Source organism: Orycteropus afer, unplaced genomic scaffold (genome assembly GCF_000298275.1).
Source record: "Orycteropus afer afer isolate SDZICR_OR568_19922 unplaced genomic scaffold, OryAfe1.0 scaffold00087, whole genome shotgun sequence".
In the NCBI taxonomy this organism is placed as follows: Eukaryota; Metazoa; Chordata; class Mammalia; order Tubulidentata; family Orycteropodidae; genus Orycteropus; species Orycteropus afer.
This window is the reverse complement of record NW_006921674.1, coordinates 3,249,920-3,268,910: the sequence shown is the minus strand read 5'-3', so window position 1 is coordinate 3,268,910 and position 18,991 is coordinate 3,249,920. Positions and strand designations below refer to the sequence as shown.

Sequence of the window (18,991 nt, the reverse complement as noted above, 5' to 3'; positions counted from 1 at the left end):
AGGGGAGCTGTTGCATTGTGGTAAACTGTGGTGAATGTCATGGGAGAAAGTATATATAAACTGCTGTATGGAAAGTGAATTTGCTCTGTAAATCTTCACCCAAATCACAATAAAAAATAAAAATAAATAAATTTTTTTAAAAAATACATGAAGAGAAAAAGTCTAAGTGGTACCATAATCATAACCCAGTTGACATTTTGTTATTAAGGGTCTAAGGAATTTTATTGCATTTTACTTACAGATCATTGTAGAGGTTCATGTATTTGCTGCCTTTTCCTCCCACAGAAGGAATATTCTGCTAATATCTATGTGGTGCTGCTTTTTGTTTTCTTATTTATGAAGTAAAATCTTGAAATGATCTTTAAGTATTTGGAAGTCTTATGCTCATCATATAGAAATTCAAAGCAATCTAATAAATACAAACACAGTATTACCCTTAATTTTGAAGAGTAAAAATAGTAGATGACTCACTACAGGCAGTTCACTTACATGGGAAATATATTTTTGAACAGGTTCAATAGGATTGTGCTTAGTCAACAAAGTTATCGAGATTTTTCTTATTTTCTCTTATTGTTGATAACAGGAAAGTAGTTTAAGTTTTTGTTTTTAGGGAAGAAATGTACTTTTCATGCTGCTGTTTGGGTACTGCTGTAAAGGATGGTTTTAGAAAACTATGCATAACTTTTTAAAATTCTGAATTCAATTCTATAATACTTAAACAGCAAATAATACACTATAAAGATCACCAAGGAGGGATTCGAAAATATATCTGATTTGTATTATGGGCGTAGTTAGAAATCTATTCAGAAATAATCAAGAGTAGTTTTATATTGTCTTCCCTTTATATCAGTCAGGCAAGGTTATTTTTAGGCAACCTCCCTTCCATTCACTGGACAAGAAGTCTGGGACTACAAATGGATTTTAATGATTTTATAATGTAAAACAGGTAGTGGGAAAATTCATGTTCTAAGCTGAAATGTGAGTAAACTTGAAATCAACTTTTTGCTTAAGCTCCTTGAAAAGATCCCTGAAGTGCTGGTGTCTGTTTTCTTGACTTGGTGGAAGGCATTTTTAACATTTAGCTTAGATGGCTGAAACCTTTTAGAAAGGCTTTCTGTTATCATTCTGAGTATCAGTTACCAGTATCAGTTTTCTTGTTCTAAACTATTCGAATACCTTAAAGTTTGTCTAAATTCCTGTTTTTTTATTTTACTTTTATCCTTACTAAATTTCTATTCTTTATTTCATTATCTCCAGATTTCCCTTCTTGCCCTTTTTCCTGAATAACCAGAAGTTAAACATGTTTAAAAATTAATGTTTTAGGTATCCTGTAACATAACAATATTTAAAGTTGTAGTGACTTTTGTATTTAGGATAAAAAAAGACTTTTTTTTTTCATTCACTTTTGATTACTAAAATGAAATGAGTTTCCTATAAAAAATAAGGAGTGCTAGATGATTAAATTTTGGCAAGGGGAAAAAAAACAGTAAAGTTTTTCTTTTAATAAAGATGACTTAGATCCTTACAAGATTTAGGAAAAAAATAAAAACTCACATACTTGTTGAATTTACATTCAAACGTGATCATTGAGGTTTATTTTTTGTTGTTGTAGACAAGCAAATCTGAAAACCTAGCCTAAAGAATTTGTATGCATTATTAAAAGTGCTAGTAATAAAATATGTATTGGTGATGGAGAAGAATCCCAAAGTGCTGAAGATTGACATAACCTTTAACAAAGTGGAGAACTTATTAGAACTGCCAAGTCTAGGTTTAAAAGTATGTGAAAGTACTTTATTGTAACATATTTGGTACAATCTAATTTTTTTGAGTTTAAAATGTCATTTTCCACTAAATGTTTGTAAATAAAATGTTTGAGAATTATTACTCAAGGCAAGGATTTGTACAAATTTAGGGATAATTGGCTTTGGTAAACTCCCTTTTTCGTAATTAGTGTATCTGTGAATCATTTATCCCTTAGCATGTTTTCCAAGTTCTACATAGTAATCTTTAAACTTCAAAAATAACTTCCATGCTCATTTACATGGTTCCAAAAACAGTAAGATACCTCGTAGTTTGAGTTAGATTTTTTTCTTAGGCTACACACTTCAGAGCATCTGCCTAATCCCCACAACATTCTTCTGAATTAAGATAGGAATCAATAATTGTGTTCCTTAAACAGTGAGAAAACTTGAAAAGTTAAGCTCAGACCCAAAGTCACAGAATAACCAAGGTGAAAAATCTGGGTATTCCAACTGCTTTTCTAGTGTACTGCTATTATTTGTATCACCTTGAATAAAATATGAGATTTAAAAATTTATTATGCCATAATGCTGAGTCTCTACTGAGTGAGGATGAATAATGTTAAATTTTAAAAAGAAAAATTATGAACCTGGGTTGAAGTAGTGAAGGGATTAAGTAGTGAGATTTTATATATATATATATATATATATATTTTTTAGACCATTGATGCTCTTAGTGTGAAATAAATTGCCTTACTGTCATTTTATCCTAGACAGCACTGATTAGAAAAAGTACATGAAGAATGCTCTAAAGACCCATGGAACAATGATGAACCATTAAGTTGGCACTAAACTACATCATAATAAAAGTCATACATACTGTATGTTGACGTACACTGAGAATGGTGACAGGAGTTTTTAATAACATATTTTAGAAAATTGTTCATTTTTTGCTAATGTTTATCTGAATAAAAGACCTATAAAACAAGACAAGGAAGCATTGAGCACTGAGTCTTATCATGCCCAGTAGCCAAAGTGAAGCCTTTGTTTTTGCTCCTGTTCATGATGAATGTTAGCAGAGTATTGGCTTTTCAGATGGTGCCAATCCTATGATGAGGCACTTGAAGAGTCTGAAGGTTTGGGCATGTGAAATACGGAGCTGGAAGGAAGCATGCTGCTATTCCATTGGAAGCAAAGGGAAGCGTAGGCCCATAGAATACTTCTTCTTTGCCTTCTCTACTTACATCCAGTACCTACAAGAGAAGAGAAGCCTGTATGTCAAAGATGACTGCTCAGAATACAGCTTGTATAAACATAAAAGGAACCCTGAACAAGCTCCCTTATGTACCATGACCACACTTAGACATTTTTTTTTTCCTCAGTAGGATAGTATCAGAAATACTAACTTCCTCATTTGTATATGTTTGTGTGTGTATACATATGTACATCTCAAACACTCACTACCATGGAGTTGGATCCAACTCATAACAACCCTTCCTTGGGTTTCCAAGGTAGTATGGCTTTGGAAGTAGATTGCTCAGTCTCCCTTCCGAGGAGTGGCTGGAAGTGGGTTTGAACCACCAGCCTTCTGGTTAGCAGTCAGATGCCTTAGGCGCTACGCCACCAGAGCCCCTCATGTACACGTATACATGTTTATTTACAGTCCTTTGATGTTCAGAATAGTGATGAGGTAGACAACATTATTAATAAAACTGCCTGACACTGGTTAGATTATTTACCCAGACTATAAGTAAGTAGTGTCATCATTGTTGACTTACAAATCTCAATCCTACACGTCAATAAAAGACAAGATGAGGCTGTTTTGAGAAGGGCTTGCCAAGGAGTCAACAGGGAATTATATAGGACAGTAAAGGGGAAGCATTAGGTCCTTTTGGGGGTTTGGCAGCACAGGATGCTAGTGGATTTTATTATTTGCTCCCAGAGGTTGTGTGTGTATATATATATATAGTTGTTATGTGCCGTTGAGTCGGACCCGACTCATAGCGACCCCTCCTTGGGTTTCCGAGGCAGTACCACTACGGAAGTAGATTGCCCAACTTTCTTCATATGTGTGTGTGTGTGTGTGCAGAAGGCTGGCGGTTCAAACCCACCAGCCACTCCTCGGAAGGAAGGTTGGGCAATCCTACTTCTGTAGTGATACTGCCTCGGAAACCCGAGGAGGGGTCGCTATGAGTCAGGGCCGACTCGACAGCAAATAACAACAAATAGATATGTATATGTATGTATGTATGTATATGTGTATATATATATGTGTGTGTGTGTATATATATATATATATATATATATATATATGTTTTTCCAGCTTAGCTTCTAAAGCCCAAACCTACATACCCAATTTTGTATTAGCTAAAAGTAAAATCAAACCCACTGCCACTGAGTCAATTCCCACCTAAAGTGACCCATTAGCAAAGAGTAAAACTGCCCCATAGGGCTTCTGCAGAAGCAGACTGCCTCATCTTTCTCCCACAGAGCACCTAGTGGGTTTGAACTGCCAGCTTTTTGTTTGGTAGCCAAGTGCTTTAACCACTGCACCACCAGGGCTCCTTTCTACTAGCTAAACCAGCTACGCTATGCAATGCAATGCAATGCAATGCCATTGAGTCAGATTTGAGTTATAGCGACCCTCCTTGGGTTTCCAAGGCATTATCTCTATGGAAATAGATTGCCCAGCCTTACTTCCAAGCTAGCTCCACCTAAATGTCTTGAGCCTCCCAAATTCAGCATGCCAAAATGGAGTAAAATTATCTTCATTTTTTGTTGTTTTTGTTTTTTAAAGCTCCCTACATGATTCTGATGGGTAGCCAGCAGTTAAAAATTGCTGCTGTGGTCACATTATCATGTTGCCATAATTAGGAGTACAAGACTTTTATCAGTTTTTCCTTTTGAAAGTAAGATATGAAGAATATCTTAAGTTTTTATTAAGTAGTATGGTTATTGTTTGTCTCTAGTTGAACACAATAACTTTACTATGACTTTTTAACCTCATCTCCAACAGACAAGGTATGGTGGGAAGAACACAGCATTAGAATCAAACTGATGACTTTGAATCCCTGTGGTTTAGTATCTTTGTGACTGGAAAATTATTCAACCTCTCTCAACCAATTTTCCCCATTAGTAAAATGAAGGAAACATTGACCTTGCAGCTTTACTGTGAAAATGAGAGACATCTAGTTCAGTGTCTGGCACACAGAATATCACAGCACAGCTTAGTAGTAGGTTCCACATTAGTTCAATTGATTCTGGGAATTTTTCCTGTTACTTCTCTCTGCAAGCTGGAGTTCCATCTCTTTCTTTATATGGCACAGCTTCTCTGGTAGTCTGTGCTTGCTGTCACCTCACTGAATCTGTCTTAATCATTACTATTAGGAAAATTTTTTTCTTGAGGAAAACTGCCCATAACCTATTTGCCAAACCCATCAGACTTTAGCCCTAAATCATCATCATCTCTCTTCATTTGGCCTTCCTCCAACACCATTTTAAACCATTCCTTTCTTGAATTTCATGGTCTTTTTTTAAAGGCTATTGATGGCTATCTACCTTTGGTCTCTCCTCTACCTGCATCCTAGATGTATGTGTGCACCAGTGTTTCAACCATAGACTTCTTGATACTCTTCAATAATCTTGTCCATTCTCATGTCCTCCTGTCACCTATGTGTTTAACTCTTAAATCTTTAAATGCAATAAATAATGCATTACTTTAGGTTAAAGAGACCCTCAAGATTTAGGATCCAAGCTCATAAAGGAGGAAAATCACCAAGGTCTAGAATAGAAGAAAGGTCAAGTTTTTGGTTTTTCCAAATAGACTTTTAGCTGTCCCAAACCATTTACTGAGCAATATACTCTATTACTGGGAGCTCTGGTGGCATAGAACCTAAGGCACTTGACTGCTAACCAGAAGGCTGGCGGTTCAATCCCACCAGCCACTCCTCGGAAGGAAGATGGGGCAATCTACTTCCGTAGTGATACTGCCTCGGAAACCCAAGGAGGGGTCTCTATGAGTTGGGTCCGACTCGACGGCACATAACAACAACAACAACATACTCTATTACTACAGATGTAAAGCGTTTCTATCATATGCTAAATACATGTTTTCTCCAGGTTTTTTTTTTCCTTCATTTATGTATTGTCATAATTAGAACTGCATCCCCCCCCCCCAAAAAAAAAAATATGTGTCATGATTCCCAGTATTGTGTGGTTGGCCCTCCATTTTGTGATCTGATGTAATTGCCCTATGTGTCATAAATCCTAATCTCTGCTTGTGGATTATTAATGAGGCAGGATTAGGTTATGTTAAAGAGGATTAGGTTATGCTTGTTACATTAATGAGGCAGGATTAGGGTGGGATGCAACACACTTACTCAGGTCACAGCCCAGATCTAAGGGGAGCTTATAGACATAATAGAGAAAAAAGAGCAGAGAGGAAGGAACCTCAGTACCACCAAGAAATAAGAGCCATGAGCAGAGTGCATCCTTTGAAGCTGTTCCTTCTATGCTGTGACAGCAGCACTGGATAGCTAAGGCAGGTACCTTCCTGCGATACCACATTTGTAGCTGTTGGCTGGGTAAGAAAAATCTCACCAATCAGTTTTTCTAAAAAAATATTATTTATTCTTACACGTTTACTTTCCTAGAGACACTTTAAGTCTCAGGCCTCAACTCTGCTAGAAAAAGGAAAATCCCAATGGAGTTTTGATTAGTATTTCATTGAACATAGAAAGCAAATCAGAAATCATTGAACATTGACCACAACTATATAGGGTTAAGCATTGTCTTTGATTAGGAGTTCTGGTGGTATAATACCTAAGGCATTTGACTGCTAACCAGAAGGCTGGCAATTCAAACCCACCAGCCACTCCATGGAAGGAAGGCTGGGTAATCTACTTCCATAAAGATTTATTGTCTCAGAAACCCAAAGAGGGTTGCTATGAGTTGGAATCGACACAATGGCAGTGAGTTGGGTTTTTTTTTTAATTGTCTTCGATTTACAGAGAAGGAAGTTGAGACAGAGAGAAATTAAGTGACTTGCACAAAGGCATAGGACTGCTAAGTAGTGAAGCCAGTATTTGAACTCAAGGATGCAACCCGAAAAAGAGCAAAGAATTCATGCCATTTGAGATATTTTCCCCTAATGGAATAAATTTTTAGAAGACAGCATCTCAGTTGGGGTAATCATCCAGAGAGCTTTGTCTGGCTGCCGGGGCCAACAGAGACTGCATATGTTAAACTGATGTAATGTATTTAATCTGTGAGCAGGAAAAAGGAAGCGTTGGCAGTTTTTCTCCAAAACACCCGTTAACTGGCAAAAAGAAAGCATTAGGGAGAAATGCCAGTTTGGCAGGATATCCTCCAGCCAAAAGGAAATAATAGTAAATGAAGAGCAGTAGAGGTGATCTGGAAACAGACTAATCACTTGCACACTTACACAGCTGCTCCCCTACCTGCTCCTCATCATCCATGGCGTACCAGATTAGAGTCAAACTCTATGCCAGGTGTTTGCTTACACGCACAATAAACCAACAATAGCACCTTCATTTCTGTCGGGAATCTATTTCCAATACTTTCCACTAATCTTTATTACTAACAAGCCCAAATCTCAAACTTTCAACAAGTATTAATTTAAGATGATCTCATCTTTTCTCTTGTTTGGGTTGTCTTTGTGATGGATTAAGTACTCTGTGCCAAGCCAAGTAATAGCAGGAAAGAAAATAGTAAGCTGTCTCAGCATCTGACATGTTTCATGTCCATGTGATGGAATCCTATACATGACAGTTAAAATAGACTGCATTATGGTCCAAAAGGGCAGTCTAATGAGACAGGTTATTGGCTGGTATTTTCAAGAACAACAAATAAAATTATTTTAGGCATACTGGATGTTAAGGAACCAATTTCTATTTAAGGATGACCTTCACCAGTTTTAATTGGCCATGGCCTTAGTGTCCAAAGATTATATAGATTTGTGACTTACAACATGACAAAATGTAAACTTTGATGTATCTAGCATGTATACTACTTTCCCCACCACACTTTCTGTACTTTTCAACCTATTGTCTTGTGCTTAGCAGTTTCTACTGTCTAATCAACATTTTCTCATGAGCACTGACTATTCCAGCCTACCATCATCTATCTTCTCTGCAAGTAATATAGAAGGGGCTTGCTTTTGATCATGGTGGCTAGTCTCCTCAACCATCAATGTAACAAGTTAAATAGTTCCATTGTTGTTGTTATGTGCCATCGAGTTGGACCCGACTCATAGCGACCCCTCCTTGAGTTTCCAAGGCAGTATCACTACGGAAGTAGATTGCCCTATCTTCCTTCCGAGGAATGGCTGGTGGGTTTGAACCACCAGCCTTCTGGTTAGTAGTCAAGTGCCTTAGGCACTATGCTACCAGAGCTCCCAAATAGTTCCATAGTTACCAATAAAGATATTGAGATAGCACAACCATGGTTCACAATGAATGGTGATATAACCAGTTTTTATAACTAAAACATGTATGATATATAATGAGTCTTTACTTTTATCCATAAAGACATCTATTCCAAACATCACTTTAAGTGAAAATCTATATGCTTATGTAGACATAGATTAACAGTAAAGGACTTGTAAAAACCTTTATCAAACTTATGTGCACTTTGTGGAACCAGTGTGCTAATGAAGGGATTAAAGTGCAAAAATACTGATTGTGTGTATATCAAAATGGCTACCAGAACATAGAACTACCCCATAATGCTAGTTTTATAAAAACAAATATTAGACTATTTTACAGTCCAATCTCATAGGTGAAATTTATTCCAACAATGCAAAAAAGAGTTTGTTTAAAACATTTTTTAATCTTCTCCTTTGGGAGCTCTGGTGGCATAGTTAATCTTGAGGATACTTGTGAATGCTTTCAATGGTTTAAAATATATACATGCACCTTTTCATATTTTGTAGACAAGAGTTGCTTATTTGGTAACAGAAGTCATGAGGAGTCAGTGGATGTAATTAGGAATTAAAGAAAAATTTTTGATGACAAATGACATGATATGATTATGAAGTAACTTTAATAAAAAAAAAAAAAAAATTATCTTACAAGCTAACTTTCAAGACTTCCAAAATAGGACATTGTAGAAGTTTTGAACTGGCAGCATTATGATCGAAATATTTTATGTATAAGTTAGACAGTTTTCTTTTATATTCTCATTATGTTATGACTTCTTATTTTATATTCCTTGAGCTAATTTGATGTTAAAATTAGTAGAAAGATATCCATAATCATTTTAAATTTGCATTTACTTCATGATAAACTCAAGAAATTTCAAATCTGTAAGTGGTCAAATGAAGGATCTCAAAGCTACTTAAAAATTAATGTTTCCATATTGCAGAGCACTAGCTGTCACCTGCCCACCCACCCACCCTCTGCCATTGAGTGGATTCTGACTCATAGCAAACCCCACTGGGTTTCCAAGGCTGTAAATCTTTACAGAAGTAGATTGCCTCATCTTCCTCCCAAAGAGTAGCTGGTAGGTTTTACCCATCAGTCTTCTGGTTAGCAGTCAAATGCCTTATCCATTGCACCATCAGAGTTCCTTAGCTGTCACCCAGTTAGTGTTTTACCTATACTAAAGAGTAAAAAAAAAAAAAAAGAAAAAGAAAGAAACCTAAATGGCTATGAAGACTGCTAAATATATGCTTGGATAAGGACTAGAAGAACTCCCAGAGAGAAAACAGTTTGCTCACATATTGTTATCCAAAAGACAGGTGGCATAGTGCCTAAGACATTTGACTGCTGACCAGAAGGCTAGCTGTTCAAACCCACCAGTCACTCCTCAGAAGGAAGACTGGGGAATCAACTTCCATAGAGATACTGCCTTGGAAACTTTTATATGCACTGGGAAACCAAAAAATTCATGTGACTTGCTTTATTGTACTATTTTCTTTATTGAAGTGGTCTGTAACTAAACCTGCAATATCTCTGAGGTATGCCTGTATTTTAAATTTCCCTTATGACTTCTTTAATCCATGAGTTATTTAGCAGTGTGTTTTGTTATCTACAAATATATAGGGGTTTATTTAACTTTTTGTTAAATTATAACTTAATTGCATTGTAGTTAGAGATCACAGAGTTCCTAGATGACAAATTTATTGTTTTTCGAATTTTCCCTACCATTGCTGATATATTTTTTTTTTCCTGTTTGGTCTTTTTTAGTTATAGGAGTATGTTAAAATCTCCCCAGCATACCTCTAGCAAGACTAAGCAAGAGAAGAAAAGAGAAATAATATTATAAATGTAAAGGGGAATATAACTAAAAATAACAAAATAACTATGTGCTAACAATTTTTAAAATTTAGACGATAAAGAAAAGTTTCTAGGAAAAAAAAAGGAGATGTGACTACAGAAGAAATAGAAAGATTCAGTAGTCCCACAACTATTAAAGATATTGAACATGTACACCAATGTTCACTGCAGCATATTCACAATAGTCAAAGGATGATAACAACCTAAGTGTACATCAACAGATGATGAATGGATAACAAAATGTGATATATATATATATAATGGAGTACTGCTTGACCATGAAGAGAAATGGAGTCCCAAACATGCTACAACATAGATCAACCTTGAAAACATTGTTGTTGTTGTGTGCCATCTAGTTGGACCCGACTCATAGCAACCCCTTCTTGGGTTTCCGAGGCAGTATCACTACAGAAGTAGATTGCCCCATCTTCCTTCTGAGGAGTGGCTGGTGGGTTTGAACCGCCAGCCTTCTGGTTAGCAGTCAAGTACCTTAGCCACTATGCTACCAGAGCTCCCACTGAGTGAAATCAAAAGAACAAATATTGTACAGCCCCACTTATATGAAATACCTAGAATAGGCAAGTGAATAATGAGCAAAGTTTATTAATGGTTACCTGGAGTGGGTGGAAGGGAGGAGGAAAGAAGAAGTATGGTGGTTAAGTTGTGTGTCAACTTGGCTGGCCCTGGTTGAGTGGCTGGGCAGCTGGATGTAGTTATTCCCCATGGTGAGACTGGTAATTAACTCCATGGTGGAATCTACTGGAGCAGCTAAGTAGCTGCTTTAGGGATGTGGGCTACTTCCAGTATAGAAGAAGGAACTTTGAGGAAGGTCTCCAGCTTTTTGGCACACTTTCAACCCTGCATGTAGTCAAGTCTTCATTCAGTAGCCTGCCATGCTCTGCCAATTTTGGGACTTTCAATAAACTTGAATTAATGGCCTGCTGTGTGGTTTGGTAACATAAGGTTTGGTAAGGTAAGGACTGTGCCTTTTCATTTGTCAACCTTGGGTTTGTCAGCCTCAGCAGCCAGCAGCTGTCTCAGTGAAGAAAAGCCTCCAGCCTCAGTGGGCCGGGAGCAGGAGGCAGAGATAAAGCCCAAGGCTAAGGGGCTTTGATCCAGCTCCTAGAGCCTGGCACTTTGAACTGAGACTTAAAGCCTCCAAAATTGTAAGAGAATAAACTCTTGTTTGTTCAAGCCATCCCATTTGTGGTATTTCTGTTGGAGTGGTACTAGGTAACCAAAACAAGGAGTCATTACTTAAGGAACACTGAACTTCTGGTAAGGATAATGGAGAAACTTGGAAACTTATAATGGTGATGAATGAACAACATGATAAACATAATGAATCGTATATATAAAGAATGTTGAAATGGGAATTGTTTTGTTACATACATATTTACCACAATAGAAAAAAAAAAATTGAAGCAGTTTTTAAAAATCTTCCACAAAGTAATTAGTTGAGTAGTTATGGAGAGCTATTTTTCTGGAGGTCAAGAGAAAGTTCAGGGCTAATATATCAATAATCATGTTATCAGAGAACATGTGCAATAGGAAAATAACTATGATAAGAATTGTAAAAATAATAATCATAATAATACTTTGGATATGTATTTCAGTAAAAGCTACTGCTGTTATGAAAGGCCCAGCTAGCAAATGGCCCAGCTTGGGCTGTTTTCAAGCTGATATACCAGGAGTATTCTATAAAACAGAGTCTGTTCCTATCAGACCAACCATAAACCACACTGCTCCAGCCCAGATCAGAAGGAAGAACAATTTTGTAGGTGACCTTTATAAAAAACAACCAAACTCACTGCTATCAAGTCAAATCTGACTCATAGCTACCCCTCCTTGGGTTTCTGAGGCAGTATCACTGTGGAAGTAGATTGCCCAACCTTCCTTCCGAGGAGTGGCTGGTGGGTTTGAACCACCAGCCTTCTGGGTAGCAGTCAAATCAACTGTGACATAGAAAATAATAAGGCAATGGAGTGGAAAGGAGGTATTTGAAAATTTTTGAAGGTGTAAAGGAAGTATTACCAAATATTTCTAGATTATTTTGAGTTAAGAAACAAAGGTATCCTACTTTCCACATTTCCAGTATATATTACATATTTTCAAAGCTCATTCCATCTTTATTTTCAATAGGGCTCGCTCATTTCTGCTGGACATCATGTTTAGGACACAGAATGAAGTTCAGCAGCTGAACAGCTGCACGCACACACACAAAAAGCTCGACCCTCTTTCTGCATGTAAATATCTTTCCCTTCACTGGCAGCGTGGCAACAAGTACCCCTGAACCACTTGAACAAACTTCAAAAGGAACTTCAACCACTCACCTGGATACAAGCCAGAGGCTCATTTGTCCAAATTGAATATCCTCCAACTAAATATATTCTCCCATTATGGACAGCAACACCAGATTCATTTTGGCCTAAAGTAAAGAGAATTAAGTATAATTTTTTTTTTAATCCATTCTCCTGCATGTTTTAATTAACCCCTTTGCCACTGAGGGATACGATTTCCTCCTGTGGCACACTTGTATATTCATTGAGATTTCCGCAGCAGTGAATCACTGCCTCCCAGTACTCCCAAAGAACAGTCAACCACTATTTCCCAAAGGAAGAATCTGCGTTGAGTCCAACCAGGCCAAAACACTTATTAGCCAAGTTGGTAAATACAGCATTAAATACAGCAATAATAAATGAGCAATATAGAACTAAGAGTTTGAAACTGTATTATATGCCATTCATTTATAGTGGTGGTAATAGGGTATATTTCAGAAATGAAAAACACCTCCTGTATCTCCAAAAGCTTTTAAGGCAGTGCTTACATTTGTAAAGTATCAGCTGCAACCCCAAGAAGCCAAGAGAATAGCCATGTCCCTAGCTTGCCCCAAATGAAGATAAATGGCAGAAAAGATTGATAAAGTTCCTACCCTTCCTTTCTTTACATACACAACAGTTTTAAGACTGTATTAAAATTCTTGAGCTGGGACCAGCCTGGATAATCCCTAGATATTGACACATGAAAATGATGAAACGCACCCCCTCCCATTTCAAAAAGAAGATAGAATAACTCACTACCACCTATTCTTCCCTGGAGGCCATCAGAGAGTGAGAGCGTCTCTTTTTATTGATGGGCTGACACAGGATTGACTGGGGTTATAAATAAGCTGGATCCTATAGCAGGCAAAACCACAGGGACGGCAAGGGAGGGGTTGGGGAGGAGACTAAGGAAGTACACGGTAACCTGGAGAGAGTTATGTGCTCATAGGCAGGCCTCAAAAATCCTTTTGCAAAACAGGAACTCAACATAAAGCATCTAAGCATCTCACATCAGTTGTGCTCCCAAGGCTGCCTGCCCCCAGCAGCTGCGAGGATCAAGTGCCCACTCAGCATATTAAAATGTCTTCAGAAACTAATCCAAACCACCTTTTTGAGTTTGTGATTTTCCTATTAGTAGAACAGCCTGGAAGGGATCTAATCACTTGCCCATATTAATATAAGCTGGCAAAGGGAGAGAAAGTTTTCAGTTCCATAAAGAAACACCAGGGGTAAACAGTTCCCTGCTTTTCTTTTATTGCCTTTGGTATGCGGGCAAGGTTGAGTGGCCTGGGTTCCATACATGGTGATGCACTGTGGCAATGCTCAGATGGATTATGTGTGACCAGAAATGCTGTGAATACCTGTGCATAGAGCCACTCTGAGGTTTAGTTTTTAGGAGAATACAGTCAGAAACAATACTGAACACTGACAAATAGGAAGACCCATTTCCTAAACTTCTGAACTCATAGGAAATGAAACAGGACTAAAAGCACTGAGAAGTCAAAACTACATTGCTTCTGTAAACGGTTATTAACTCCTTCAGCCTCTGATTCCTCCTGTTGGTATTAAAGTTCCTATGTGAATACTGATCAATGATAACAGCCTTTTCTTAGTCACATGTGAACATGCACAAAAGGTATTACAGGCCCTGAGAAACACTAGCTGCTCAGACACCTGAATGAGTCATGTTGCTATGGGATAATTAGTGCATATCTTTCTGGTTAATAAAGGCAAATTGTTTTATCACCATCCAGTTACCATCCAGTTGATTCTGACTCCTGGCAACCCTGTATGTTTCAAAGTAGGACTGCGCTCTCTGAGTTTTCAATGGCGAACTTTTTGGAAGCGGGTCACCAGCTCTTTCTCGTGAGGCAACTCTTGGTGGCCTCTAACCTCCAACCTTTCGGTTAGTGGCCAAGCACAATAACCATTTGCACAACCCAGAGACTCCTTTATCACCATAGACTTCATATTTAGAGATTCGCTAAAGAAGAACACATCTGAGAAAATAAGTTTGGCAAGTTCTTGAATCTCTGCTTTTCCCAATTTATTTAATAAAAGGTACTTGCCAGTCAACAGGTTGAAATTACAGCGTGTCCACTGGTCAGTGTCTATGTTATAAGAATCTATATGTCGCACAAGGATCCGGTCATTATTGTAGTCTAGGTCATTGCCTCCAAGAACGTAAAGCTTCCTTTGGACAGCAGCCATGGAATGGTAAACCCGTCTTTGCAGCATAGGGCTGCGGCTTATCCACTTATTCTGAAAAAGGAAATTAAGGTGAATTCTATCAGAAGGGAAACTCCACGAAGAAAATAGCAGTGGACAACTCATTGGTATAGGAGATCTTAATGTTTACCAATTAAATATTCTATTTGAATGCTGATTATATTCATTGAAAAGTATCAACTTCTTATATGAAGTCGTGCAGGAGAACCACATATTCCAACTCTATTTTGCAATTTACTAAAAGGCATTTCCTCTTGTTTGGGTTACATTTTATAGAATAGTTTGCATTTTATAAGAGGAACATATGAGAATATAGAAATTTGCATAGTGGCTATCTCACAATTCAGAGATCTTATTCATGCAAATTACCTAAGAGTAAAAACCCATAAATAGCTATACCATGTACAATGGTGTAGTAATTAAGAAAGCAGCCTTTGGATCCAGAATGCCTAGGTTTATAGCCTATGTGTGGCCTTGAGCAATTTACTTAACCCCTCGGTGCCTGTTTCCTCATCTTTAAGATGGGAATAATACCTACCTGAGTGGGCTATAGTGAAGACTAAATGAGAAAACACACATAATTTATTTGGAATAATGCCTAGCACATAATAAATCAATAATAAATGTTTTAAAAAGCTATTATGATGCTAATCACTGGCTATCCAAGGCTATCCTAAACAAGGTAGGGTGAGTTGGCTCTGTGTTTTTTCCAAAATTGACCTCATGTGGTCAGTAGAAGAGCTAAGATTTGGTTCAGTAACAAACCTCTCAAACTATATTAGTATCACAACCTCCTTCAACATATTTACAATCACATCTTATGGAAAATTGGGTAAAGTGATTTCTAGAGACACATTTGTTTTGATAGAAGTCTGTTTCATATGAGAACTTTAGGGAATGGTATACCTCCAATATTTGGTCCTAGGCCACTCTGAATAATGAGAAGGGCAAGCTCAACCCACCTTGAAATATGCCTCCTATTTAAAATGAAACATAAAATGCAAATTTTGATGAAAATCTACTATGACTTTAATTGGCATAGTGCCTAAGGTATTTGACTGCTAACCAGAAGGTTGGCGGGTCAAACCCACCAGCTACTCCACGGAAGGAAGACCGGGCAATCTACATCCGTAAAGATTTACTACCTCAGAAACCCAGAGGGAGTTGCTATGAGCTGGAATTGACTTGATGGCAGTGAGTTTGGTTTCGTTTTTGGAAGTAACCGACAAGTAAACAAACCTAACCATTTCCTTTCTACATAGACACTAAGCATACAGAAAGAACCCAGATGCCATTTTGCCATAAAAACTTTGGATTTCATCCAGAAAAATTGTATGTTCTGAATAAATAGAATTTCACCAGTTCACAAAGTTTTAGAGAAAGAAGCCAAAAACCCACGTGTCCTATAAATACTACTTCATCCACTCTAGGCATATCTACTGGCTTGTTTCTAATTTCTCTTGTAAAGATACATCCGCAAAAAGAAAGTGGTTTGTACAATCTGAAAGGCTTTGATGTATCTGCTTCTCTTTTTTGAACATGTCATAATAAGAACTACCTTCCAATCAATTATCTTCTTTAATAAAATAGCCAAGCCTTGCTTTCAGATGTTTTGCTAAGAAATACTGTTCATTTGTTACACATGAATGAATTTAACTCAAAACTATGATGACACTTTCTTTAGGTGTTTTCTATGAGGTAACCCAGTATAGTATTGGGAATCAATGTTTACATTAGTGTCCGTTCCCTTGCCACGGACTATGGATGCCATCTGGTTTGCAAAGCCTGCCTGCATCCCCTGATTATATCTTTAGCTTCCTTCACTGCAGTGCCTACCAGGTGACCCGCCAACCACTGCAAAGGCAAAGAAACAGAGAGACCTGGTGGGGTCGTTCCTAATAAGCTAGCGTGTGAATACTAATCAGTGGTGGGGAAGCAGAGGTCACTGCAGTCTGCCTGTTGGCAGGTAGTGATGTGCTCTGTGGCAGATGGCAGGCATTATCGACTCTCCACAAAGGCCGAAAAGAGAAATAAGCACCAGGGCTGAATGATAGAGTTATTGAAATTCTGAGCAAGAAGCAAGCAGATGTGATGTTTGCTAGTACCCACCGTAAACAATATGCCAGCAGAATTTTTAAAAAGATCATATGTGTACAAACATGAAACAGAACTCACTCGAGAAAACGTTAACACCTTCCTCCTTTTAACCACATGTGCACCAAGCTTGAGCAACTGCAATTAATGATCCCTCTTGGGACAGCTGACCCTTGGCTATGTGGTCCCTGACATCTACAGCTTCTAACAACACCAGGAAAAACATTTGCAAAGGGAGAAATGCTTTCTTTAATTCTGAATCAAGTAACTGTTAAACAAAAAAGATACCAAATAGACTAAGGTCATTCTTGGCACGTATTTGGTGGCTAATCCTGACTCGGACTATCAAAGACAACTTGTTGTTTCATGTCCCACCATGTCAGCTGATGAATATTAAACTCCTCAAGTCAAGCCATTTTGGAACATTTTCAAAATCATTAAAAATATTTACATTGCCAAAATCATAGCAATAGCAAAATTCAGTAGACATTTGCCAAGGTCACTGATGTTTTGGAGAAAGAAAGAAGATTTAAAAATATTTCTCCTTTTGGGGGAAAAAAAATATTAAATGTTCATGAGAAGTTGACCAAAAAAAGGGGCATCTTCATAATGGTTCCCGTGCAGGCCCCAGCTGTTAGGTGAAAACTTCCTCAAACTCTTCAGACACTTCTACTTGGACTTCTCCTATGTGCTGCTCTACACTTGGGAATAAGGAAACCCTGAGCATGTTCCCCTTCAAGAATGACACACCCTCTAGAAGGACATAGCAACAGGACAATCAAAATCATTTCTTCAAAGGCTTCTATACATGAATAGCCATTTGAAGTATGCGGATGAAGGGCATTTAAACTCATCAATGTATTTTCCCTTGTTTTCTACATCAGGTAAAACTCTGAAAGACTTAATTAACATTGTGTTAAGCATAAAACTAGAGGAGCTGAAATTTTGCAGGTTAAAAAAAAAAAAACAACAACCATAAACCAATTTATCCAGATGCTTCCTTTTCTCTATAGACACTTAAGATGCATTTGCACTACGTATGGACGTGGTATTCCAATGACTAATTACTGTGGAAATCTTTTAAAATTCATTTTAATTAAAGTGATGAGCTTTTCTTATATGATTCTTACCTGGTTAGGTTCATATACCATTAGTCTGTTCTGATATTGTGCCGTGTTAGTTACTCCACCTGTAATGGATGAACATGTGTTAAAGCTTCTCATGAATAAGAAATAGGATATTTCCACCCAAGAATGACTTCCGTAGTGATACTGCCTCGGAAACCCAGGGAGGGGTCACCATGAGTCAGGTCCGACTCGATGGCACATAACAACAACAACAACAACATAAGAATGAGATACAGTTAAAGGAAAATTAGCTACTGCTGAGGAGCTGTTTGTCTACCCTCCTGGTGAACCTATGATGTAATTAAGCTTACTGTTAAAACGGTTTTATTTTCAAGAAACATGTCAGAAGCAATCCATTTGAGAGCAAGCAACAAGTATGAAGAGATTACTAAGAAGCTCCAATTCTGGCAAAGTGATCTGCAGGGTCAGAGAGACAAAATATAGGGACAAAAGGAGGGGTCAGTTGGGGACCCAATATATACAGACAAGTCTCTATACAGTTTTTGCCAGTGACGTAGGTATGTGGAAAATTCTTGTCCTCATCTAATTTGTCAGTTTTACAGCTCTAGCCTTCTGTACACTAACCCTGTGATAGACAGCTTGATATCTTCTTGGAAGTGCCATATCTAAGAAAAGGTATTACTTATCAAATGGAATCTAGAGCAGTGATGCCTGATAGAAGATAACAAGAGCCACAAATACAAGTCACATATGTACTTTCCAGTAGGTACATTAAAAGGCAAAACAGTAAAATTAAATAATAATACATTTTATTTAACTCAGTATTGCCAAAATAGTATCATTCAACATGAAATCAATATTAAAAATATTTTAGATATCTTGTATTCTATTTTCTATAGTAAATTTCTGAAATCCAGTGTGTATTTGAGATGGGCGTATCTCAATCCAGTTTAGCCACATTTCAAGTTCTCAGTAAACCACAGTATGGCCACCATATTGGACAGCACAGATTGAGAGTTCTCCAGTGCAGTTGTTATTGTAGTCAATGTTGGTTAAGCCTTCTTGACAATTGCTTAGATCTGAGAAACTTAAGACCTTCAGCTTAGCCTAGACCACTCACCTGTGCTCATACTTCTTTTCATGTTTGGTTTTACTGAGAACTATAAAATCTAGAAATTATTCATTGTACTTTAATTTTTACCATCAGATGGAAAAAACCGTTT

At 37.5% G+C, this 18,991-nt stretch overlaps 1 protein-coding gene across 1 annotated transcript in view; it reads right to left on the bottom strand.

Moving 5' to 3' along the window:
• Positions 1-2,830: 2,830 nt before the first annotated feature.
• Positions 2,831-18,991, bottom strand: part of KLHL32 (kelch like family member 32) — a 215,735-nt gene continuing 199,574 nt past the window's right edge. The window contains exons 7-10 of the mRNA XM_007942251.2: positions 17,811-17,869; positions 14,427-14,619; positions 12,370-12,464; positions 2,831-2,992 (exon numbers count right to left, since the gene is read on the bottom strand). Coding sequence (XP_007940442.1) covers positions 2,831-2,992; positions 12,370-12,464; positions 14,427-14,619; positions 17,811-17,869 — 509 coding nt within the window. The remainder of the gene's footprint in view (positions 2,993-12,369; positions 12,465-14,426; positions 14,620-17,810; positions 17,870-18,991) is intronic.